The sequence below is a fragment of the Plectropomus leopardus genome, chromosome 21 (assembly GCF_008729295.1).
Source record: "Plectropomus leopardus isolate mb chromosome 21, YSFRI_Pleo_2.0, whole genome shotgun sequence".
Classification (NCBI taxonomy): Eukaryota; Metazoa; Chordata; class Actinopteri; order Perciformes; family Serranidae; genus Plectropomus; species Plectropomus leopardus.
The window spans coordinates 1,805,957-1,831,597 of NC_056483.1; the positions used below are offsets into that span (position 1 = coordinate 1,805,957).

Below are 25,641 nucleotides of genomic sequence, written 5' to 3' on the forward strand. Positions count from 1 at the left end.
AAAACAGGTGGTGTACCCATTCTGAAGTACTTAAATAAAGTCATTGAAATTAGGTGAAATATTATAGAAAAGTTCCTGTAAGGTTTTAAAAATTCTTCAGTAAAAATTAGTGGGAATACACTAAATTTTATATATTTTTATATGATTAAATGATTTTCTTCAGACCATTAAATCAGCCAATAATTCTATTTCAAATTTTATCTTTTTGTTTACTTTTTTTTAACTTTTTAAACATTTGGCCTTGATTTGTCTCCATGCTTTGTTAAATATACTCTGAGTCTCTTCCACTGTGCATGGGTTTGAAAGCAGACTGTAGAGTATTTGCCTCCACGTGGAGAGCTGAAATGACCTTGGTTCTGTTTCACTGTCACCCTCTGGCCATTAAGTCAACAGCAGTTATCAAATTATTGAGTTGTCGTGAATTGGAGGTCTTTATTTGTGTGATGAAAGATTCCTTTGTAAAGACTGACTTTGTGGAGTCACTAAACAGATGTGGATTTTAAAAAAGTACGACATTTCAAGTATTAACTTTATTATAAAGAGCAGCGTGGCGTATATTGGAACAGGCAGAGGATGGCTTACAGCGCTTATATGTCTGTTAAATGCTGTAGTCAACATACAAAGAGAAAGATGCACTCACAAAGATGTCTTCTAATGCAAAATAAACCAGCAGCATTAATCGCATCAACATGCCATAGCTAAAAGAGATACCTGCTGTTATTTATTTATTTATTTTTGTCACTCAGAGACAACAGATGAAAGTAAGGCACGCTTATGATAGAATTTCCAGATGCAGCATCCATGTGCAATAAGGAAAGAAAGGATAAAGACAGACGCTGTGTTTGAAAACATTCACTTATTCACTCAGAGGCTGTTCTCTGTGTAGTGTGCATTAAATAGTGAATTATATAGCGAAAGAACAAGATTTGGACACTACACTGGAATTTTCTGAACATCATTGCATCATTAGATGTGCCCGCTATTCTTGCGAAACAGTGGCACGACGGTTACCATGTAAACAAACCGAGTTCAGATGAAGGGAGGTTATATCAATGTTGCATGTTATGTTTTCTGTTAAATCCCCAAAATACATTTTATAATAAAATTTATATCACATGTAAAAAATGGGGAAGCCACACACACTCATCGCTCCAATGTGAACATTTATGATGCCATTTTTATTATCATGAAGGCATTAAATACCAAAACATCGATAATAATTAAGCTGATACGTTCACATTGGAGTTGTGTTGCAGCTGTGCTGCTTCTCCAATTTTCCCAAAACATACAAAAACTAGGCTGCCAGTGTTCAAGACAGAAAATGCTAATACTAATACAAAATTTGCGCCAGCTCCTTCCATTCTCCTCCTCCTCTGGAAATACTTGAACCCTTTGCACTTTGGTTACAACAGTAAATGTAGGGTACAATGTATGCAAACTCAAATTTGCTGTGCATCGTGTGTATTTTACAGTGCACTATATAGTGGATGAAACTGCTGAGAATTCAAACACTTCTTCAAAATGGCGAACACACTGTACAGTGCACTATTTCTGTCATAGGGAATGGTTTCAAACACAGCTAGAGTGTGTTATGGATATAAATTTTGGTCATTCTTAGATGAAATCAATCTGTATTTTGTGTACTAAGAATAATAACAATGAAACCGCATCACAGGATCCTAGATTAATTGTGAATAAGGACAAGCAAAAAGCAAGGTCTTAAAATCAATTCTAAAACCTAATGGGAGCCTTTAAAAGGATGGCCAAATGTTTGATATGGGATCTCTATTCTTTGTTCTTCTATAAAGTGTCTTTTCAGCATTTTGAACTGCCAGAGATGAGTGCGGGCTTTGCAGCTTATGCAGAAAAACAGGAATTAAAGTGGTCAATATAAAAGTAATGAAAGCATGAATGACTTTCTTCAAATCTGAAAAGGATGAAGAACATGATTCAACAGCCCTTTGTATATGGCCTTCAAAGCCAGAATAAAGGCATCTGTCATGTTTCAGATAAAGTTTAATGATTTCCTTGTGTCAACCAGGCGATTCTGCACAGAACAAACAGAGAATTTTTGGTATAACAGATACATCTTTCCTAGATGAATTTGCAAAAATAATCCTCTCCTATTTTAGGATTGCAGTTTAGCTAATATAGAACTGTCCTGAGTTAAAAGGGTAGATTTTAACCAGCTTTGTATTAAAACAATGAGCAACTTTAGAAGGTATAGTTTGTTTTGGACATTTTCCTCAGCTTTTTTAAAATTACTTCCCAAATGTGCCAATCTCTTGCCATTTGTTGAACATTCTTTTATTTATTCCCATGTTATTGAAAGAAATCAAGCCAATTTGCTCAGGTGTCAAGGTGTTAAATGCTTGTGAAGGCGTCTAAAAGCAGCACAAGAAAAGTAATGTTGAATCAGATTTCAAAGGGTTAAAGTTCACTAAGGCATTCTATAATAATTTCAAATACTTGAGAAGAAAATGTACCTCAGTCATCAAATGAACGGTTATAGTTAGTATTTAATCAGTTAAGATAGGAGGTCTTACAGCATCGAGTTTGAGAATTTCTTCTGTAATTAGAATGTAGGATTGTTTCCTGTTTTTGAAAGTTAAGATAAGCAGTCAGGTGTTTTTATGTAATGAGGCCCCATGTATCTGCGCACATTATATAGGATGGCTCCGTGAAAAAAATGGCTGGCGACATGCCACCAATCCCCTCCAATCTGACAGCCAATCATGTCAGTTGTAGTACTGCAGCAATGCTCTCTACAGTACAAGTTGTACAAAAAAAAAAAGAAAAAAAACAACTTTATAGTGCATATCAATCAAAAATACAGCCAAAGCCATTAAACGCAGTCATTATGCTTAACCCAACTGTAAAGTAGAACCACAGTAAGATCACATATTTAATGCAGTGCTGCTGTGGATGCTGAGGGAGTGAATTGGTTAGGCTGCATGTGACTGAGATTCCCAAGAGAAGTTGTGCAAACCAAAGTTGAGTGATTTTCAACTTTGGCTTGAGGGTTTTGAGACATGCTGACTGAGGATTGAAATAGTATGGCTTGTCACCCCCCTGCTGAATCCTCCTGATGGCTGCTCTGTCATACAAAGCTGAGAGGAGACAGATGGACACAGACCAGAAAGCCAAACACCAGCCGGGTGGTGATGATGGGTGTGGGGGTGGGGAGTTGTGGGGGCAGACCAGAGAGATGGACGGACACAAGGTGAAATAGCATTTCTGTGGTTTTCAGGACCGCTTGAATCCTTGCTGTATTTCTAGTTTACCATGTCAGAATGGGTCTTTGCACAGCACATTACCAAACTAATGAGAAGCAATGCAGAATTGAGGGACTCTACAGTTTCCTTTATCACGCCCTGCAAGGTTTTGCTGCTCCCATTTGTCGGTACGGTATTCCATTCACACATGGGCGATCAATCCCATACGCTCCTTTTCTCTCTGTAACAACAGGATGCTGGCTGGTGTCTCTCTTTTGCTCCCTCTTGTTTTCTCTGTCTTTCCATTCTTTCCTCCCTCTGACACTGCAGGATGTCATTACCCCCACAGATGTTTTGCTCCAGTCCTCTTATGACAAGTCAACACAAAAGCTCCACAACTCCGGAGGTAGAATTCAGAATTGACTACCTAAGACAAAGCATGCATGTAATTTCCACCTCAAGACCCAGCCAGACAAACAGCAGTGCCCCCCCCCCTCCTTCTCTTATTCTGTAATTGGTATGGCATTCATGGCCGGAGCGCAACAGTTATTTCCGTCCCCTTGTTTTTCTCTCAACATATCACCTTTGCCGGCGCCAGTTCCCAAACAACAGGGCTCTCGTCGAGGATGGAATCTAGCTTCATTGCACACAGAAGCCCGGAGGAAACAATAGATGCTAATTTGCTAATGATGTTACTGTGGAGGTTATTAAAGCTTCAGCAGAGAGGCAGGAAGCAACTTCTTCAGGGGGAGCTGCTCGATTGCTCCCAACCTGGACTCAACAGCAGTGCAATATTGCCTGGAAAAGATGTCGGTGCCACCACGCTGTCCCGAGGGGAGAGTCTTTTCTGAAGAGCAATCATCATAATGATGATCTCAAGAGTTACCCACGGGCTAATCTGTTGGCTTTTATTAACCACCGTCACTACCCCACAGGCTCGCACACCAAATTAAGCAAAGGTTGCTGTGACAACGGAGATGGTCACCATGGCACTGCCATTGTCTCCCTTGGTAGTTAAGCATCACAGCCTTCTTTCTACCTCCCTCACTTCTGGGTGAAGTGCTAAAAAGGGTTTTAGGGTAGTTTGCGTTCAACTGACTCAAGGAGAGAATATAAACAGTTTAAATCTTTCAACCTTTTCTGTAGACGTTGATGTTCTTAAAGAAGTATTTCACGGCTTAAGAGATTGCCTTTTAATAAAACTAGGATGTCTATGCATTAGAGGGATGCAAATACTTTTAACTGGTGCTACATGACCAGAGAAAACGGAGAAAAAGGACACTTTTGCTCAATGGGTCTAAAACCTACAATTACCAGAATGCACTGCATCCTTACCTGCACTGATTTGATGAATAGAAGGTAGCAACAGTTCATTTACTCATATGTCAATTTTATATATATATATATTTTTTTTTTTTTTTTTTTTTTTCTGACATTGCTTTGTAAAATCTCAAAATAAATGCTAACATCAAATTAAAAAACAAAATTAGAAAAAACAACAACTTCTCATAAAAAGCCAGGAATCTCCCAGTAACTTTTTGGCATGACTGAAAGGTTTTTTCTAACAAACATTTGGGCAAATTGTCCTTAAAATTAATTTTGTATTTGTTGTTTTTGTTTTATTTTTCTTTTGATTTCATTTGATTTATTTCATTATTTTTTTCAATTTTGATTACTGTAAAATTAGTCTTAAATTTCATCCCTGGTGGCATTAAAAAGTCTTAAATCGAACATGCCGTAAGCTGTAGGAACCTTGTAGTAGAGTACTAAAAGTTTAATTTGAATTTGCAGTATTAATAATTCATATTATGAAAAAATCAATACTTAGTACTTATACTTGCGTCTGTGTATTGGTACAGTGTTGCCATGCAAAATATTGCAATACTTTGTTTGTTGTTTTTTTTCCCTTCACCCCTCCTATCCACATTGTTTTGATACAAAGCTGGTCGAAAATCGACCATGTTTCTTTTGAACAGTGCTGCTACAACTTTGGAATTTAGTGGCTTTGCAGAAGTTGCCAGTAAATGTTTAACTGTGTTTCATCATCATGACTTTCCCTTCTTCTTCTTGGTCTCTTGGGGCACCGGCAGACTGTGCTAGGCCTCCATGCTCACACAGGTGAGAGACTGGCTGGCGCCTCCCTCCACACTAAGGTCACCTGGCTGGCTTGCAGCAGCACTGACCCCTCTGTCTGTTAGATGGATCCAAACAAGCTCTTCCTGCATAGACATTATTTGTTCATGTTCCTTTTATAAGAACATCCACTGGACATGGGCCTTTTCTGAAAATAATTTCTGTTTTCTGACACGTAAACTTCAAACAATACTTTTCACTCAGCTGCTCTTCACCTCTTCGTCTTCTTTCCACTCTCCGTTGAAATGTGTGCAGTTTGTATGCTTTGTCGTGTGAATGAGAGCATGTATGCCTTCTGCACCGTGTCCTTGGTTTGGTAATAGCGTGGAGGATGAATGCATGTGCATATTCACCTACCAGTTTCCATTCACGCAGAGTTTTCTGCCCACCGTGAAAGTTTTTCTCTTCGCCTCGACCCTATATCACGTGATGGACCTCACAATAGAGTCTAAATTCGTGATATGTGGAAGATCACCTTGACTATTCACTGACAGAAGCCTTCGTCTTGGACTTAGGGCTGCTTTTATGTTGGTATTGATCAGCGACGCTATCTCTTATCGATCTCTCTGCTGCAGGACTACGTTTGATGGATTGATTGGCAGCCTGTAGCTAGAGACCAATTTGTCAAGGAGCACTGGACCTTGTCAGAGAAGAGCACCATTATGTCCCAATCATGGATGGCCAACAATCCTTCGCGGGGGGGGGGGGGGGGGGGGGGCGTGTGGGCAGAGGTTGTAGTGGTGTTGACTATTCACGGTTGGCTTGTGAGCCTGGAGTATGTGCGGCGTGCCTCGACTCCCTCGGGGTTGTACTGATTGAAGCCCACCTTTAAAACGGAGATCATAGGCGGTTTCACCAAGTTGCCTTTCATTTTGCGCTTAATTTCAACTCTCATTATGGGGAGGCCGTTGACATTCAAGTAAACATGTTTGCATATGTTTTTCTTTCTTTTTTTTTTTTTGTTTGTAGCACAAGAGCTCCATCCTCGAAATGGCTGGGATTCAGCTGCTGCACATGATGATTTGTTCCCCCAGTAATTATACCTTCCTCGTGCTGAGGGAGAGAGAGCCGTGAGAAAAAAAAAAAACTGTTGTTATTCTTAAATCCCCACTCGATGCTGGCTTAATCATTGTCTGCCTTGTCTTTGGAATGGCTGTAATTGAAACATTAGCTGTTCGGGTCTATATACAGCATGTGGGCGGATCGCGTGCGCCCTGTGGATGGATTTTAATCATAAGCCTCGATCACAACCTGAAGCAACTTGTGTGTACTTCACTTCCTCTCTCTTTGTTAATTTTCTTGCTTTCTTCTTGGTCTCTTCCCTTTCTTCCTCGTTTTCTACATGCCAGCGTGCATCTCATGCTTTAGATGCATCACGTTCATGTGAAATTGTGAGTTGGCAAAATCACGACACTAAAATCTGACAAGTTGTTCTTTCTCAAAAAAAATCTAGGAAACTGATTGCCTTGAAAAACTTTTGTTTTTCTTTTTTTAAGTATCTACGTTCATTCATTATAATTCATTATTGTTGCTTTGTTACTTCTGTCCAACATCCAATCCAGTATCTTTATATTTAGTTATATGTAGACTCACAGTTACATTTTCTTACCTTTTTCAAGGCAATCTGTTTCATAGATTTTGTAAAATCAGCTCATCAGTTTTACAGTGTACGTCGAAGCAGTGGTATTGACGAGCACGCTCCGTGTTGACCTGATACCTGCCATTTACTCAGTGCTTTTCAACTCCAGTCCCAGGCTTGGAGACAAGCAACAAAAAGGAAGCATTTGCTCAAATGTATTGACCACGTTCATGAATTTTTCATCGGCTGCTCAAGGCGATGGGTTGCCAGCTGGGTGGGTTGGGAAGATGAGGCGCCCATTCGATGCCGCTGACCACACACAACCCCCCCGTGGGCTAGCACCGCATTTTAAAGGTTTATCTCCTTGAACCTTTTAAACACCTGAGTGATACTGTACTTTAGAGGCCCTCGCCACATTTCTATCACGGCGATGACTCACTCAACATTAGACCCCAGGCCCAAAACTGCTTCTGACTGGCGTTGTCCTTGGCAACAACTTGAGAGCCACAGCTTACTCTCCCTCTCTCTCTCTTTCTCTGCTTCTCGTGCTGTCTATTTTTCAGCCTCAGTCTTTTCTGCCGCTCCATCCTGTGTGGTTACCTCAGAGCAGGGTTGAGGAAACATGTTGATCTTCAACATATTTCTCTCCACAGGCAGGGGAGGCAAAGGGAGTCCAGCTCTGTCAGTGTGTGTCTCCAGAGACAACACACCTCTCAAAGCCAAATCCCACCATCCCCCAAACCGCAACACCCCTCGCCTTCCGCTCAAATCCACATCCCCACCCTCCCCCACGCTGCTCCCCGGTGGGTGGTCGATAGACAGACCTCTTGGTCTGAAAATGAGATGCTGTCTCATTTGCCGTTATTTCATCGCCCCCCTATTGGGGCTGCTGATGGCACCCGAAAGCACGTGGACCAAAGGAATGTGGATTGTCCCCGACGTTGAACCATCTGTGGCACATCATTGCCATCTCTGCCTCAAAATCTTTCTGTCTCACATCTGTTCACTGGTTTTACACCAGTATTGGGACACTGAGCAAAAGCAAAGCTAAGATGGCACAATCAACTGCTCTGTGATTGACGTGTAAGGTATACAACAAGAACACGAATCGAACCAAATCTCCCTAATCTTCTGTATCCACATATCCCACCTGCCCTTATTCCAAATCCTTTCCACAGGTTTCACACACACACACACACACACACACACACACACACACACACGTAAATATATTTCATGTGCTGCGTTCAGATGCCTTTTACAAGCTGTTTAACCCTTTAAATCCTGAGCATATTGCTTTGATTTCTTTTAAAAGATGTGAAATGTCAGAAATGTCACACCAATTGCAAGAAATTAAAAAAATGTGACAAGATAATGACCTGAAAATTGGTTTTAAATATGGTGGATAATTATTAAAAAACGGAATGGTTAAAAATGGCAAGAAAACTATACTTATAATTATTTTCATTATATTTAAAGTGCTCTTACAGATTTATTTATATATTATTTATTCAAGGGTCCTTCTCCTCATGGGGCCCTGGGTCCCACTTTTCCCCCCACTACAACGCCCCTGGCTGACATTACAACAGTCTGTTTAGCCTTTAGTTCTTTTAACTAACAATTTTCAGGTTTTTCCTCGTTTGTGCGGACTAAAGTCAGAACTTTAGGTCAGTGTAAAGGTTCCCTGTCCATCATCGACGGCAGTAAAACTAGCACCACCATTACATCACAGAAAGTGCGCAAGGCTGATGAAATCTAAGAAAAGAAATGTTTAGAAATCCACCTTATCATACAATGTTTTGTTTTGAAGCCTGGACCTTTTTTTTGTGGAGCAAACACACAAGTGGCTGTAATTGCTATTTACAATATCACACCATGTTTATTTTTTGCAGTTTATCATTTAAAATGTTTATTTATACCGTTTAGGTATTGTTAGAATAGAAATGTTGTTTTTGCACAGATGACCCCCACACTAAGGGTGGGGGGGGCACTGTAATTTCTTTCCTCCGACTACTCATCTCTCTTTCCCTCCTTTTCTGTCTTCGCAGGGCCTACAGGAGGTCTGGCTCAACTACCCACCACATCCCCTGCAGGTTGGTTAAGAGATGTTTTATTATTGATGTTTATTTTGGGCTGCGGTGCCTCTCATTAAAACTCAACTCACCCCAAACACAAAAGCATTTGAAGTTTTCCAGCCTGAATGTGTGTGTGTGTGTGTGTGTGTGCGTGTGTGTGTGTGTGTGTGTGTGTGTGTGTGTGTGTGTGTGTGTGTGTGTGTGTGTGTGTGTGTGTGTGTGTGCGTGCGTGTGCGTGTGCGTGCGTTTTGGTTTTTTTTTCTAACAGAGGTGGGCAAGCTGTTAGATATTTCGCCCGAGGCTGACTGGGTGCTTTATAGCTGTCACAAGCCCCCCAGTATCCCTCCACTAGTCTTCATTGTTCTGCTCCTGTGTCTCGCTGTTCCCCTTTTTGATCGAGACCCTAATCCGCTTTTTCATTTACCCCAGTCCCTCTCTTCCTCCTTGCCATTGCCTCTTTCTCTCCAGCATCATTCTCCCCTTCTCCATCATCGCTCCCTCTGTCTCCCCTCGCTCTCTCTCTCTCTCTCTGTTCTGCCGTTCTTTGCTTTGCATGATCTGCCCAGAAACATTGAACATGTCAACAGTGTTTGTTTGAAATTAGGATTTGGAAGAAGAGATCAAAGATGCCATAACAGGATTACAGTCCCGAATCACATGGGGCCTCCAGGGACCGTCAGGCATCCTTCTCTCTGATGTGTTTGTGTGGAGAAAGTGTTTCTTTGTGCGGATGCCGAGACTCGTCTTTAAGCAGTTTATTCTCTTCATCTCCCCGAGTGTGCACGAGTGTCGCTGCATCCTCATATGTACATTTTTGCATATCCATGTTTGGCACAAAAAAAAATAATGTTTGCATGCAGTACATGTTTGTTTTTTCCCTGTCTTTGCTCCCTCACCCTGTATGCTTCATCCCTGAATGCAGAGGATCCACAGAGCGCTGCGGATGTTTTTGTGCTCAGAATAAACCCATTGTACAGCAGTCTGTTTTCCTGGTGAGTGACGCAGCGGAGGGCCCAGCGGTGGGCACCTCGGTCAGGGTGGAGTCCTGGGGTCAGCCCTACAACCGCTCTGTGGTGCGAGGGGAAGCCTCCACAGTGTGCTGCATGAGTAGTCATTAGCCGCTTCTGAGCCGCGGCCTCATTACCACACAGTGCGCGTGTCTGAGGTTTCCTCAGGGTGGTCCCCTGTCAGTGGGGTAACGCCTGTTAAATTGTGCCAACCTCTTGGTAGCTTGATAGCGTCCTGACCTTTTGGCTGGAGATGATATAATCTAAGCAGTTTCACACAAGGAAAATCCCTTCATCAGTTATTTATTTCATTAAATATTTTATAATTGACGAAAGCCCCCAGGAGTTTTGGCAACATTATGCCCAAAATTGTTGCTGAGAAATAACAAGGTGCCCCCCCCCACCCCGACCCCCCGCCAAGATGACAAAACGGAGGTGAAAGAGGAGCTGTCTTAATGAGGTTTGAGCGGACGGCATGGCAGCTCGCCATGGCTTGGGTAATTAAGCGTACGCCCGTCTTTGGCATACACGCATACATTACCCTCGCCGCCGTCGCCGTGCCCCACAGAGCACGGTGGAATGCTTCGTGGTCGACAGCCATATCTTTATGTCTTTCGTGTTTGCTCGCTTCGCACTAGCGCATCATCACCCTGAAGCTCTCCAGAATAATTCACCGCAACGTCATTTACCTTCAAATTTTTTCTTTGGTTTATTGGGGAGATTCATGAGTGTTAAGCTTTTTTGGGGCCCTCAAAAGACCTCGGCTCTGATTCTGCTTTCTGTCTGGACTGAGCTGAAAGTGATGCTTTGAAGCCATTTCAAAAAGTGTTTTTTTTTTTTTTATTTTCTCATAACTGCTGTTGATTTTTTTCTCTCTTCACTTCGTTTGAAGCCTTGCTTCTGGCCATTCCCCCTGAAGGATAGCTCGCGCCTGTGAGGGGCTGAACTCGTCAGATGCCGTTAGTTGTGATGCATGACATTTAAACGCCTTTCGTTAATTAACAGAGGGAGGAAAAAGGCAGAAATGAAATGTTTCTTAGGACATATTGGAAGATGGAACCATGACATTACCGGCAGCACTCCAATTAAAATACTGAGTTTAAAGCTACATCTCTGCGCGGCACACTGGCTTGACATGGGAGACTCTGAGAAAGCTGTTTACTCGTCATTTCTTCACAAAAACACGGACAAAGAAGAAACTGGAAAATGACGAAAGTGGCCGTCTTCCCCTGGAGAGCCTTGAATGTAGCTTTCTTTATTCTTATTTTTGGGGCACTCTATGTTCGGCTAAATGGAGCTCGCTTACAGAGTCAATTTAATGTGCTTTAGTTCCTTTTGAATGTCCACATGAAATTATGTGGCTCAATGTTTCTGTTTTCCTTGGAAAAGATGTCTTGGTCAAGCTTACAGTTGTACCACGCAGAGACCAATTAGATGTTTCTAGCAGTCTAATTAATGCGCCCATAAGGATATCTCTTGATTCAACAAACACGCATGCAGATATTTTCATAGCATATCATTTCTTTTTCTAATGAGCACAGACACGAGTTAATACTGTAGTTAAATCGGGTCGCATGTTTTTTCGCTGAACCCATCTACCCCCCGAACTCACCAAGCCCCGAAGCCAACGTCAAAGACGTAATCCGCAGCAATTTCCACAACCGAAAACTATTCTTTCAAGACTTATCAAAGTCACAAGGCTGGGAGTCGGTGATAGTCTGTGCCTTACAAAGACCTACAGTACGACTGAGTCACCAGAGATATTAATTGACCGTTTGAATCACCAGATATAGAAAGAGAGAGAAAAGCGAGCTGTTTGACTTAAAACTTAATGACTAAGAGATTCCATCTGCTGCAGATCATCAGAGTTTGTTTTGAGGCAGAGTAATAACACACACACTAAACAGGCCCTCAAGCAGCACACACTGCAGAGGTTCATTTCATTTAAGGAATTTATTTGACGCTCTTATGTGCAACGACTTCACTGAGAAAGCAAGTGTTTTTGTGTGTGTCTGGTTTAAGCATCCTTGAAGTGGTCATGCTGGTCATTACTGGACACATATTTGGTTTGGCTTTTCTCTGCTGTGGATGAATACAAATAACATCACCTGCTCTATGAATAAAAACAATACGTTTCATTAGGAGTGAGAATTACCAGACTCCTCAGAGTACACTATTATTACAATAATTGAGTCACGATGCATCATTACTATTTTATCTTGCAATATGCTGAAAATTGCGATATTTTGCAATATAATATCTTTTTTTTCCCTGCAGACTGTGTCCCCAAAAGGAAAACTTTGTTTAACCCTTTGAAACCTGAGCAAATTGGCTTTATTTCTTCCAAAAACATGGAAAAAAGGGGCCACGGGTACAATTCCAAACTCGGCCCTTTTCTGCATGCAGTTACCTTTCTCTCCCACCTTCTGGCTTTATCTGTCCTATCTAATAAAGGCAAAAGCCCCAAAAATAATCTTAAGAAAAAAAACATGGAAAGAAGGCAGTGAGCAGCTTTAGAGGAAATGACCCAGGAATTTGTAAGAAATTTGTAAAAAAATAAATAAATAAATAAAAATAAATAAATAAAAAATAAAGCAGACAGAAAATAACCTGAAAATTTGCAGAAAATAACAATTTGGACAACAAACAAAAAAACAACAATAACAGGGAAATGACCTAAAAACTGCTTAAAACTGCTACCCACAGAACCCATTTTCATTCAGATATCTTAAGGTCAGAGGTCAAGGGACCACTGTGAAATAGCCATGCCGTTTTTCCATCTCATGCTGTGGTTGGTACCACTGGATTTTTTCACTCTTCTAGTTTCACATGATACCAGTATCATCATCCTTGTACAGCCTCTTAAAGACAGGAATTGCGATTAACAAGATTGAAGACTGCAGATTTCAATCGCACTGCAGTCAACACTGACAAACGTAATTTTAACTGAATTTTTAATTTTTTTTTTAAAACACCTGTGCTCTTTAATGACTGTGACACCCTGCAGGTCCACGTTCTTGTCACCAACCTTTCACACCCTTCTTTTTTTTCTTCGCTCAGGTCCAGGAACCTCAGACGGACAGGCAGCTGATCGAGACGTCCCCCGTCCTCCAGAAATTGACCAGCTTCGAGGACTCTATCGGAGTTTTGTTCACACATGTGCGTCTCCTGGCCAGAGCCTTCACCTTGAGGACTGTGGGGTTCAACCACCTCACCCTGTAAGTGCAAGTGTCGGTGTTTGTTTGTTGATAATGGAGTTACAGCCAATTAAAATGCAAAGTGAGGCACTGGTTGGCCAGATGTAATTTGCAGGGAGGCTGCAGAAGTAGCCAGACTTTGTCTGTTGCTCCCTTCAGAGGTGATGAGGCACGGTGCATTACAATATATAATATGATCTGAGATTCTGGGAGTTTTATCATACGTCGAGCATTTGAAATTGTTTTATCTGTTGTGAATGTGGCAGCCTCCCTCTCCCACATCATCATTATGTGTACCCCCTGCAGCTTATACATTTTCTTGCAGTCAGTGAGACTGCCTGAATATAAAGTGAAGCCTTGAATGTTTAGTTCAAAGATCCTTGAGGAAAGATAGCCTCTTTTACTGGTTTTTGGCCCAGTCCCTAATCCAAGGGTTTCGAGGGCTCAAGGGACTATGAAGTCCCCTTTATGTTTAGCGTGCGTATACCTAGGAGGCCATAACTCAGTGCCTCATGGGAAATGGGGTTTTGATTCACTGGGTATTGCAGGGCAGAGGGTTTAAAATTTCTCTTTTTCATGCAATGCAGCCACATCTCTTATTTTAAATTTGAAAAATCTGAAAAAATACCAGTCACTCAGTAATATGAATGAACTAACTGATCGAGGCAGTGTCAAAGCAGCAAATACCGTGTTCAGCAGTAAAATTACTGTTATTGTCAGTAGAGTCTTGCTTTGAAGAGAGAGAGAGACTTTGATTATACTGCAGAAGTTGTGAGAGGCGGATATTTTCAAACGTAATGATTCAGTTCTTTAATATTTTTCTCTGTTTTGGGTTCTCCAATCACTGTGCACACATGTGAGAAAAACAGTTTTCTCCCCAAATTCAGTGCAACATGGGGTAAATTATTGATACACAGATACAAAATATTCTTTCAAATTAGTTTTTTATCCAAATTTAATTCAAGCACACATATTATACATATGATATTACAGTATTCTGATTTTTTGTTTGGTTTTTGGGTTTTCTTTCCTTGTTAATTGCAACTTTTGACAGCAGCGCTGTGGTGATTTAGTTCTGACTTTGGAGATGTTTTTCCTCTCACCTTCTGCTGTGTCATTTGTTCAATAGCCAGCAAAGTTACAAACTCCTACAGTTCTTTCTAGAAATTGATTGGATGGCTTTTGCTTGTTTGTAACAAACATGCCACGGCTGTGAGGGTTCAACCTTCCTCTGTGATTGATAAATGTACCGTTTAACCGATTGCTATTTTCATACGGAAATGTATTCGCTAATTAGACCGCTCTAATCTGAGGCATTTCTGATTTTGAGTGTAAGAATGTTATTTGCAAAGGAAGCTTAACTCACTTCAGAGAGTTACAACAAAACACAATAGTGAGTTTGACAGCTAAAGCAAATTAGCCTTGGCAGCACACCTCTGATATCTTATTGGCAGGCAGCACTCTGTAATTGCTTGCTAAGGTTTGCCACAAGGACATTGCTCTGTCTCTGTGTGTGTGTGTGTGTGTGTGTGTGTGTGTGTGTCATGTACACACATTCACATACAGTACTCTGCTGTATTTGTTCTAATCCATCACTTAAATGTCAAAGCTCTACCCACTCATGGTCAGTGAAGTCGATTAGAGGTCCGCAGGTTTGTCTCCCACTGAGCTTTACTTTGAGGACTTTCCAACTCAAGGTTGATATCAATAATATTTTCTAACTTGATGGCATAACATCCAGCACCTTTTGCTCTCTATATTGAGACGGAAATGAAACCTAATGCATTTTTTATTTCACAGAATTATGTTTTATTTTTTTCCCGAAGCGAAGGGAAATAATTGATATATTTTCAGAATAATTTATGTTCATTAGTTCATTAGTGGCCAAAGGCAGGTTGACCTAAATAGAGCAGACTCATTTGAAAGCTGGAAAGGAACGGTGGCTGACCGTAAGGACCAAAGGTTAGACCAAAGTAGGTCACGCTGTCTTGATGGAAAGAAGAACGAGGTCACGTAACGGAAAGGAAGGTCAGACAATAAGGTAGGCAGCAGATGAGGAGAGAGGACCTAGGCTGGCCTTCGGCCTCTCACTTTATGCAGAAATAGAGGACAGAGTGACCTAGAAGAAGACAGCAAAAGAAGCAAGGAAGGGAGCTGACCCTGTTTAGAGGCAGTGGATACCGGAGGCTACTATCAGACAGCAGAGCTGTGGCCCCCAGGCGCTGGGCTTCCTATCTCCTCTCACAGCGGAAGAGCCGGGTGTTGCAAGAATTTCACTGTTAGTGAAAAAGGATTCATCTCTCTTCAAGTTTACTATTTGTCGAATTAAAGTGCATTTCTCTGTCCAGCTTTGAGAGTAGTTACCTGAAACATTAATGCATGTAATTATGTTTCACTAAAGTAGATTCAGGTTGCACACAATTGAAAGTTGAAGTAAATCGCCCGATGCAACGGTTCTGGCTATTGCAATTTTCAAAAGCTTAAACAGCAATAACACAAACCTCATTGCTGATTCATTCTCAAACACTGCAAATTACCTGCATCACAGTCATTCATATCAACCAATTTCAGCAGGAAAATACTGTGTAATGATAATGATGAATTGCCATCAGGTTCAGTAATTTCAGTAAGTTTCCTTTACAGTATTGTGCAGAATTTAAACAAGATGGAATGAAGCAGACTACTTTAATGAGGTGATTCAGCAACCAGATAGTTGTGCCAAAATCTGTAGCCCTGTTTGCACTTCCTCTTCAAGGCAGGAAGTTCACACTGTGATGCCAGTCGTCAATCATGACGTCAAAGCCCCTTCGTATAGCATTGCATTACTCGTTATTACCAAACTTACCTGAAATATTAACACTTAAACATTAGCATGATAAGAACTACATCAAATGAAACCATCCTTGGAAAAAAAAATTAAATTGATAAAAAATAGTTTGTCATCAGCAGAGTTTTGCATCCATTCTGCAGCCTACCACCAGGGGCCGATCAAGATGTTTTGGCTTTACTTTTTGGGAGCTGTCATGTTGTCCATTTTTAATAAAAAAGTCTATGGCTAAAACTGTGAAATATAGTATAAAAATATTTCGCTGAATTTTCTACTTAAAGAATTAGGTATTCTGTTTTCTAAGGTTTTTTTTCATTCATTAACATGCTTTCAGCAGATCCTTAAAAAGTCAAAAATAAGGCCTAAATTAGCATTAAAAAGTCTTAAATCAGTCTCTCAGAAGTCTTAAAAATGCTAACACATGTATATATATATATATATATATATATATATATATATATATATATATATATATATATATATATATATATACACACACAGATGATTATTATTGTAGAGCAACGCGTGTTTCTTGAAAAAGTGGTCTTAAATTTTATTTCGAGCGGCATTAAAAATGTCTTTAAAAGTCTTAAATTAAACTTGCTTTAAGCTGCAGGGACCCTGATTAATACTGTAACTCTAAAGTCAAGACAGTATTTTCCTCAGGAGTGAAAACACAGTTAATTATGTCTCTGCTTTGTGCAGTTCAGCCAAATTTAGAGTTTGTATTGGTCTTTTGTTGTAGTAAAATTTATTCTCATACCATACAACATATTTATTTCTTTTTTTCCTTTACTCAAAACTACACTGGATGTTACTTACCCACTTCCAGTAACACTTCTGTAGAGTGTAGCTACAGTCTCCAAATTTCAACCTCACACAAGCATGCACATATGAAACAAGATCGTTATTTCCCAAAGTAGCGAGACGAAAAATGGCCTTAAAAGATGGAGCGGCCCGCTCTTTTGGAGCGGGCAGCCTGTCGCCGCCTCCTCAGAGGGGCTGTTAAAGGTATTTTGGATCAAAGTCAAAGGCGAATAAAGACCTCGGCACCACACTTTACTTCAATTTCCCCCACCTTACTGGAGCATTGTGCCTCTGCTGTTGAAGTGAATAAGGGATGGCTCTTTGCGCTGCTTCACACAGCAACGCATTCCTCTTTGACCCGCTCTATCTCTTCCTTTTTTTTCTCTCTCTCGCTGTCGCCCCACTATTCCCATCCTCATCCTTTTGGACATGAAATTAGCTCACACTTCACCTTCTCAAACTGTTTCCACTCCCCCACTTCACATACAGTGTGCATGCTATGGATGTTGATGAAAAATCTGCAGCAAACCTGTTGACACACGTGTTCACATGTGCAGTGCTGGAGTGCAGGCAGAACAGGGAGTTCTCTCAGCCTCCCACCGGCCTCCATCTCCCTCCTCTATTACCACCCTCCCCCTTCATCACAACCTCCGCCTCTTCACACTCTCATGTGCTGTGGCAGAGTGTTTTCATTAAGAAGCTCTGTGATTATTTTTAATGTGGGAGTGTGCGTCAGACAGTGTCCCTTCCCTCCTAATGAAGCTCAGTGCTGGACCTTAAAGACAGAGTGAAATAAAGAAGCAGCCTTTCAAGTTCCTGTTTATCCTGTATCCCTGCATTAACTGCTCTGCTCTCTTTTATCTGTGGTATCTATCTAAATAATTCGTCTTTTCATTAAATGCATTTGGATATTCAAATGGTATTAGGGCGGCTGGCTTCCTCATGTAAAAACTACATTTGGCTAGAGCTAAATGATTGACAGGATATGAATCAAGCATGATGTTAGCAGTTTATTCATCAGAAATGCCAAAAATTTCCTCTGCATGTGAGAATTTCTTAACATTATGTGCTTAATGTTGTAAATTAAATATTGTTTAACATTTTTTGGACTGTTGGTTGGACAAAACTAGCAATCTAAAGACATCACTGTAGGCTGGGAAATCATGACGGACATTTCATAAACTGAACATTAATTTCAAAAAATCACCCATTATTGAATCTGTAATGAAATAAATAAGAAGAATTGACGATCGGAGGTATGCGTTTGGATGTCAGCTGGCGAAAAGTTTTTGTGCACTTCTAAAAGTGCTGCCGTTTTACTTTAAGTGACTTAATGTATTGACTTTTCCCTCCTCCTCTTCCCTCTTTTTCAAGAACGTGGGTGAGGAGTGATTAAGGAAGCAGGCTGTGTTAGTGAAAAGGGTGGTGGGGCGTTTACTGTTGTTCTTTAGATACTCCTGATTGATTAGAGCTCAATTATTACGTGATTACAACAAAGTAACTGATGACACTGTTGATAATTAGTTCAGTTTTTTCTTAAGTAAATTCCCTTTAATGGAAACATTGTCTGGGGTGGGCAATATATTGATTATACTGTATGAATGTCAGCTTGTTCCATGTGGGGTGTATGAAATGACAATATCACAGGGATTGACAGAATAAAAACACCAATGGTGTCGCTTTTAGAAATTTAACTATAGAAATTCTTAATTTTATTTAATTCTAACAGTGCTTTATTTAAATTAATTATAACAGTGATTTATTTAACTTAATTGTAACAGTGCTTTAATTTCATTATAATAGTACTTAAATTGACTTTCATATAACAGTTTTTTTAACTTTGTTATGAGAGTAAATTTTTTAACTTGATTACAACAGTACTTTATTTACCTGTTTTAAAACAGTACTTTTTTTTATTTTCTGTTTATTAACAGAATTTTATTTAACTTAAACATAGCTACTTTTTGGACTTTATTATAACAGTACTTTATTTGACTTTATTTTAATAGTACTTTTTTCAACTTTTGTATCACAGTACTTTATTTGACTTTGATGTAATAGAATTGTATTGTAACAATACTTTATTTGACTTTACTTTAACAGTACTTTTTTTGACTAATATAACTTTAGTTAAATTAAAAGTTAAATTAAATTAACTTAATACTGTTAAATTTATTTCAACAGTACTTAATTTAACTATTACAACAATAACTTTATTATAATATTACATTATTTAACTTTATTTTCAGTGTGGTGTTTTTAGTAGTAAGTATTTTGGTGGTCAGTAGAGTAGTTTAAAGGAGATTTCAGAATATAAAGGTATATATTGTGTATAGCGATATAACCTTAAAGTACTGCGGTGTTATTTATAGGCCATATTGCCAAGCCTGACTACAAGTATGAGAATATGCTTTTCTCTGTTATATAACAGTGTAAATAGGATACCTTTGAGTTTTGGCCTGTTGGTCAGACAAAACAAACAATTTGAAAATTGTAAAGCGCTTTTTTTTCTCTCAATGTGTTATATAAGAGACATTTATTCAGCAGGAAAAAAACAATCAATAGAAGAATTAATAATAGAACTAATTGTCAGTTGCAGCTTTCCCTAAAGATGCTCTAACTGCTGTTTCTCCGAGTCTAAAGCTCACATCTCTGCCTCAGATGTGCTCATAAAAGGCAGAGGCACCAGAAATCGGACAATAAACTTTGACCTTTTTTCCTCTTTGATGTCGGCCTCCCCCTCGCCTTCTACCTCTGCATCTTTCTCTCTCATCTTCAGACTTTCCCCTCCTGCGAGCAGCTCGTATCTATAGATGGATGTGTGCACCTCTGCTGCTGCTGCTGCTGCTGCTGCTGCTGTGAATACCTCCCCGCTTGTACTCACCCCCCCACCGACTCTTCCTGCCTGCCTGGCACAGCACCAGCCCACATCTGCAATGCTAATCTATAATTCTGTTTAATTAATGACCTGCCTTTTCACTGATGGGGAGAAAGGCAGGAAACTGATGTGCGGCATCACAGTGCTGCCATTAGGTTTTTTCGAGGAATTGTTAGAAGGTAGAAAGTTCAGTAAACCTGCGCTTGCTGCTTTCATGGGCTTAGGATTTTGACAGGCACTCCTGCAGGTATACCAGAGGTTTTTTTTTTGTAAGCATGCATTTTTATTTTTTTTCTCCCCCATTCGAATTGCAATCAAAGCCCGGCGTTTTTCTTCAGAAGGGCTGCTACTCCAGGCAGCCTCCGAGTTGTCACACAGCCTGTCAGTGCAGCTGTTCCCAGAGGCCACCCGTGAAATGTACATCAGCCGACTCCACCGTTCCTGTTAAAAGACTAAAAGCCTGGTAGATTTGTCGGGAGAGCATGATGCCTTTCATGCCCCACTGATGTGTAGCTGAATAACCTCATGTGAAACCCTCCCTGTCCCCTCTTTTTGCACAATTTCCCCCCTGTCCTCCCACCTCACCCCTACTATTTCATTCCCCTTATATCCTCTTTTTTTTAATTCTCACTCGTCTCCGTCCATTCATCCTTGTTTCCTTTCGTCCAGGGGCCACAACCAGAGGATGGAGTTCCTGGGAGACTCGATCATGCAGCTGGTGGCCACAGAGTACCTCTTCATCCACTTCCCAGACCACCATGAAGGACATTTAACAGTAAGATCATATCACCCAAACGTACAATATGTTATTTTATGCTGCTAGGGGTCCCTTAACCCTTTGAAAACTGGAGCGACATCCCTCTCTGTGGTGCTTTCAGACTCCTTTCACAAGTGTTTAAACTTTTGAACCCTGAGCAAATTGGTGCAATTTCTTTTTTAAAAACAAAAGAGCAACTTGGAAATAATTGTTCAACAAATTGAAAGAAATAAGTAGATTTAGCACATTATATTAAAAAGCCTAGGGAGAATGAAGAATAAATAAACTGATTTATGATTTGAATTGGTAAAGAAACACTGAGTAAAGCAGTTTTATGTTAAAATCAGTGTTTCTCCAACTGGGTTTGGTACAACAGGGACTTCAGCTGATATTTCCTTGCTGTGATGTTTCTCTGATAACGTAAAACCCAAACCTCCTATCACTTACATTCCTTAATCCAGTTCAAACATACAGTTAATGGAACAAACTCTTAGAAGTGTATTATAAAAATTGGCAAAAAAGAAATAAATACATTAGCGATGGGGGTCGAAACCCGGTTCTATTGAGGACCCAGTTCGGCTTTTTTCAAAACCCAAAATCAATAACATTTCAGCGTATCGATACTGCTGTCGAGTCCCTTGGGTCCTATAACGTAACATTACATCTGAATCGAGTCACGTTGTTTACATCGATTGTCCAGTTAAGTTTTTGAATACAACCAACACGTATTAAACCAAGCGAAGAAGAAAGCTGGTCGGTTGTCTGCGAGGATGGCTGAATGCACAAAGAGGTCAAAAGTTTGGCTACATTTTAACTAATGTTATTTTGCAAAATCATTACTTGCAAGGTGGGAACACAACCTCCATGGCCAAGCACATCAACATTGTGCATCAAATTAACCTTCATTATCATCCACTCAGAGCAGCAGTGGTGAGCACCCAAACTTTTTAGCAACTGCCGTCAGTTAAAACTAGTAATCCAGTGTTGAAATCCAAGTTGAACTCGGCAGGATAAGAGCCGGTTAACTAAATAAACCAGGTTGCATAAGATTTCATTGTGATGTGTTCAAGGTCAGTGAAATGACTATTAGGCAAATTTAAATAAAACCTCATCATGATGTGTTCAAATGTAATCAAAGAAAAATAGAATTTAGTTTTTGGCAAGAAACCTGAATAATACAGCTCAGAAGTTTGTTTTCCAGCAATATAAAAGAAACAGTGACTTTGTAAGCAATAAAAGCCAAACCACTTCTATTAAAAATGTATTGTCGCCTCGTCTTTCTGGCAAGTATCGATAGTGGTATCGATAAGGACTCTGATCGTTAAGGATTCTCGATAATCGTATCTATATCAATAAAAATTTATGCATGCACGAATATGTGTAACACCACTGTAAGGCCACACAGACCATGTACTTGGTTAAAGTGACATTCTGTTGTTGGAAACATTTGGAATAATATAAAAACACAAAGAATATAGCATCTGTTTAGTTGTTTTCAGACATTGTTATGTGGAGAAGTTACATATTACATCTTAAAACCATATGTCATAATACAGTCACTGGCTGACGGGCTCCTCTCCCACCCACAGGCGTGTACTTTTTACATCTACGTCTGCATCTTTGCACCTGTGTTTTGTCTTTGTTCCATCTTCGTGCTGTCTCTCTGCTGTCTGAAGTTACTCAGAACTGCTGTTCCCCACTTCTTACATGACTTTACCTGAGATGAAGTTGCAGCTGTGCTTTTGTGTTTGTGTATGTGGGTGTTTTTTGTTTTTTTTTTCTTTTACCTTCCTTCCTGCCCATCAATCTTGGAGTCTGCGAGTGCCAGCCAGGCACTCACCCCTTTCCCCTTTTGCTTGTTTCCACAAAATAACTCTCTTCCACTCCTCACCCCACACTGCGCCTGGATGTTTACTGTACTCCTTGTGATGGGTATTGTCATGAGACAAAATTGTTCAGTGGTTTTCAATAACACATCTTTGTGGGTGGATTTTTTTTATTTTTTATTTTTTTTGCCCGAGCTGTCAAGCGTCTGAAAAATGAAGTTGCGTGTCTGTGCACGAACTTGCACGCCTTGTAACAGAGGTACAAAGCAAATGATCACACTTTGAACATGCAAGTCCATTTTCTGACAGATGGCAATACAACACCCTCTTTTCATTTTAGCTTCAGCGCTTCTCTTCAGAAGACCGACTACTCGAGGCCAGAGGGATTGAGCTGCTCCAAACCTGAATAAAAACCTTTGCAGTTAGATATTTATTCGTGGATATTCCTTATAGATGGAAGCCGTGACGTCACTCGTTTAAAAGCTTCCAGCGAGCTTTCTTTGAGAGACTGAAAGCTCCAGCAATGCCTATGCCCAAGAGTCGAGATGGGGTACATCTGAAATGGATTTCAAATCGGGGAGAAAAGTGCTTATTCAACTAGTGTATGTGTGTGTGTGTGTGGGTCCGATTGCGTGTGTACTGTGAAGGAGGGCACATCGCAGCAAGACAGATTCAGACAGTCATATTGCATTCTATTTGCTCTTTTCCGCATCTTGTGGCTATATTTAACATGTTTGTGTTTTTCCTTTTAGAGACGTTAATGTACCTTACCCGGTCTAACATGTTGTCATCCGCTAAGCTGCAAGTCACAATGTAATATTTAACAGAGCAACGTGCAATCTCCCTGAAACATTTACTCTGCATTACCATTTCTGTCTTTGATGAATTATTCCATGTGTTTTTTTCTCCTTTTTTTGATGTTTCTGTGTGTAGTGTCTGAGCACAGTTCTGACAGGTGGACATGGAAAATGTGACGCTCCTTTTGTTTGTTTTGTCCACAGCTACTCCGCAGTTCGCTGGTAAACAACCGAACGCAGGCCAAAGTGGCGGAGGAGCTGGGGATGCAGGAGTTCGCTATCACCAATGACAAAACCAAACGGCCAGTGGCGCTACGCACCAAGACTCTGGCGGACTTGTTGGAGTGTATGTACACGTCTCTTAGATTAATTTGCAGGAAGAAAAATCTTTATAGACCTCTTTAAACCCCCTCCTCAACCTCCTTCTTGTTCGTCTCTCCAGAATGCGCTGTTTAAGATGGCAGCATGAAGTACCATTATTGATTTCTTTGTTCCCTTTGTGTTAGATGTCAAACATAGTCACATCTCTGCTGCAGACACTGCGAGATGCTCGCTATGTGCTCAGTATGACTGGAGCAGTTAGTGATGGTTTTCTCTTTTCTTTTTGATTCAACCAGCTGCTGTTGTTACAAGTAATAACTTACTTGTGGTATTCTACCCCTGAAGAGATAGTTCATTTTTTTTGAAGTGGGCTTGTGTAAGGTACTTATCCACTGTCAGTGTATTATGTACAATAGTTATCAGTCAGCACCCCCGGTTTGGAGGAGCAGGCAGGAGTATCGCCACAGAAGTTATGTATTGCTGTGGATGGGGGTTAGCAGCAAAAGGTATTTTAGCCACCCCAAAAAAAAATCAATATCAGTGTAGGTGAATGCTGTGTTCTGATTATTTTCAGCCCTTTACCTTGCTGTTAGACAGCCCTCTCCTTTGGCGCTATATTTTCTCAGCCTTAGAACTGACATATTCCGATCCATAAGCGCAACTGTGCATTGCGCTGCATCTCAGCGCCCCGGATAAGAATTTAATAATTCCCAATCATATGCTGTTCACTGTGGAGACAACAGGATTCCCTTGTAAACCAGTCCAGTCCAGTCCAAATTTATTTATAAAGCACATTTGAAAACAACAGCGTTGACCAAAGTGCTTTATATCCATAAATAGATTTTTTTTTTAAATAGCATAAATAACATAAAAAAAGAAACTGTTCAAAAAAAGGCAATAAAACTACAAAGAGAATGCAAAAGTAAGAACTTTTGCCGAGGGAGACTGAACGGGCCAAAAAAGAGAAAGGGGGGAACTTCTGTGGAAACTGGAGGCCGATAAAGAGCGGATGCCATCTGTGTTAACTGTAAGAGCATGCATGCAGACCCAGAGAGCTACTGCTGCCTGAAGTTAGTTACAATTTAGCTTCATGATCTTTCTGAATTATAAAATAACAGCTCTTCACACTTTAGTGGTTGGTTGGTAAAGGGCCAATCACACCGAGACGTCTTGCTAGAAAATCGTTGCCAGCAAAACCATTGTTTCTTTATGGTACAGAGCCTGTTGGCTGCTCCTTTCTTGCCGCTGTGCGGCCCATTTTTCTGGTGTTCTTTGGGCTTGCATAAAAATTAAAATATTTTTAACTTTTCAGCTAAAGGCACAGAGTCACACTGTTTGTCAGTGTCATTTTTAGTCACATGTGCAGTATGCGCACACAGCAGAGGCACTCCCAGCCATTCTTCCAGATGCTCTACCAAGGCCTTTTTGGAGCGTCTGCACCTGACGCGATGCATCTTGGTGTGATTCCCCCTCAAGTCATTCAGTTCATCTCTAAGTATTTAGCATTATTATGAATCTGTGCCAGCAATAGCTGTCTGTCCGTTCCATTCATTCTTGAGATTTCTTCAAATGTGGCACAAACGATCGCACCCAAGGATGAACTGATTAGATTTTGGCGGTCATAGGTCAGCCTCACTACTTCTTACATTACTCAACTTACATGGCAGTACTCCTGTTTGCTTCTCCAAACCACTTTAAAACAAACCAGAACTATCCCTTTAACAGAATTTTGGCACAGAATAAGACACGATATAAAATATGCTCAGTAAAATAAGTGGATGGCAGAAAAAGTGCATTTGGCAGCTGAAGGGAAAATGATCTGCATTGTCCAGTGGTGATTTCATCCATCCTGGCTTTGGTACACTTAGCGTCTTGCTTTTAGGATATTATACAAATTAGAGTGGGCAGTTGGCCTGGAAGGTAGAGTCTCATAAAGCATTAAAAAAAATTCAAACTGAAAACACAGCGAGAGCAGGTTTATCAGCAGTGGTAGCTGTGCATCACACACTGAGAACTAAATTCTATTTCATTGTTAACTAACTGAAAGAAAGAAGATTAATAACAATTAAATCAAGAATAAGTGTTTTTAGTACTTTTGAAAGGCGTCTAAGAGCAGCACAAGAAAAGCAACGTTGCTCCAGGTTTAAAAGAGTTAATGTATAAACAGGGACGCCATCACTGAGGAGCAGATTCAAAGCCTTTCTCTGGTGTTTCTGGTGTGG

At 40.4% G+C, this 25,641-nt stretch overlaps 2 protein-coding genes across 4 annotated transcripts in view; one reads left to right on the forward strand and one right to left on the reverse strand.

The window, feature by feature from the left end:
- LOC121960680 (cadherin-20-like) overlaps positions 1–25,641 on the reverse strand; it is a 656,497-nt gene that overhangs the window by 345,569 nt on the left and 285,287 nt on the right. The gene's annotated exons all lie outside the window — the stretch shown is intronic.
- Positions 1–25,641, forward strand: part of drosha (drosha ribonuclease III) — a 139,765-nt gene that overhangs the window by 91,387 nt on the left and 22,737 nt on the right. For all 3 annotated transcript variants that reach the window (XM_042510487.1, XM_042510485.1, XM_042510488.1), the window contains 4 exons: positions 8,976–9,020; positions 13,070–13,227; positions 20,388–20,493; positions 23,303–23,444. In XM_042510487.1, the coding sequence (XP_042366421.1) occupies positions 8,976–9,020; positions 13,070–13,227; positions 20,388–20,493; positions 23,303–23,444 (451 nt within the window). The remainder of the gene's footprint in view (positions 1–8,975; positions 9,021–13,069; positions 13,228–20,387; positions 20,494–23,302; positions 23,445–25,641) is intronic.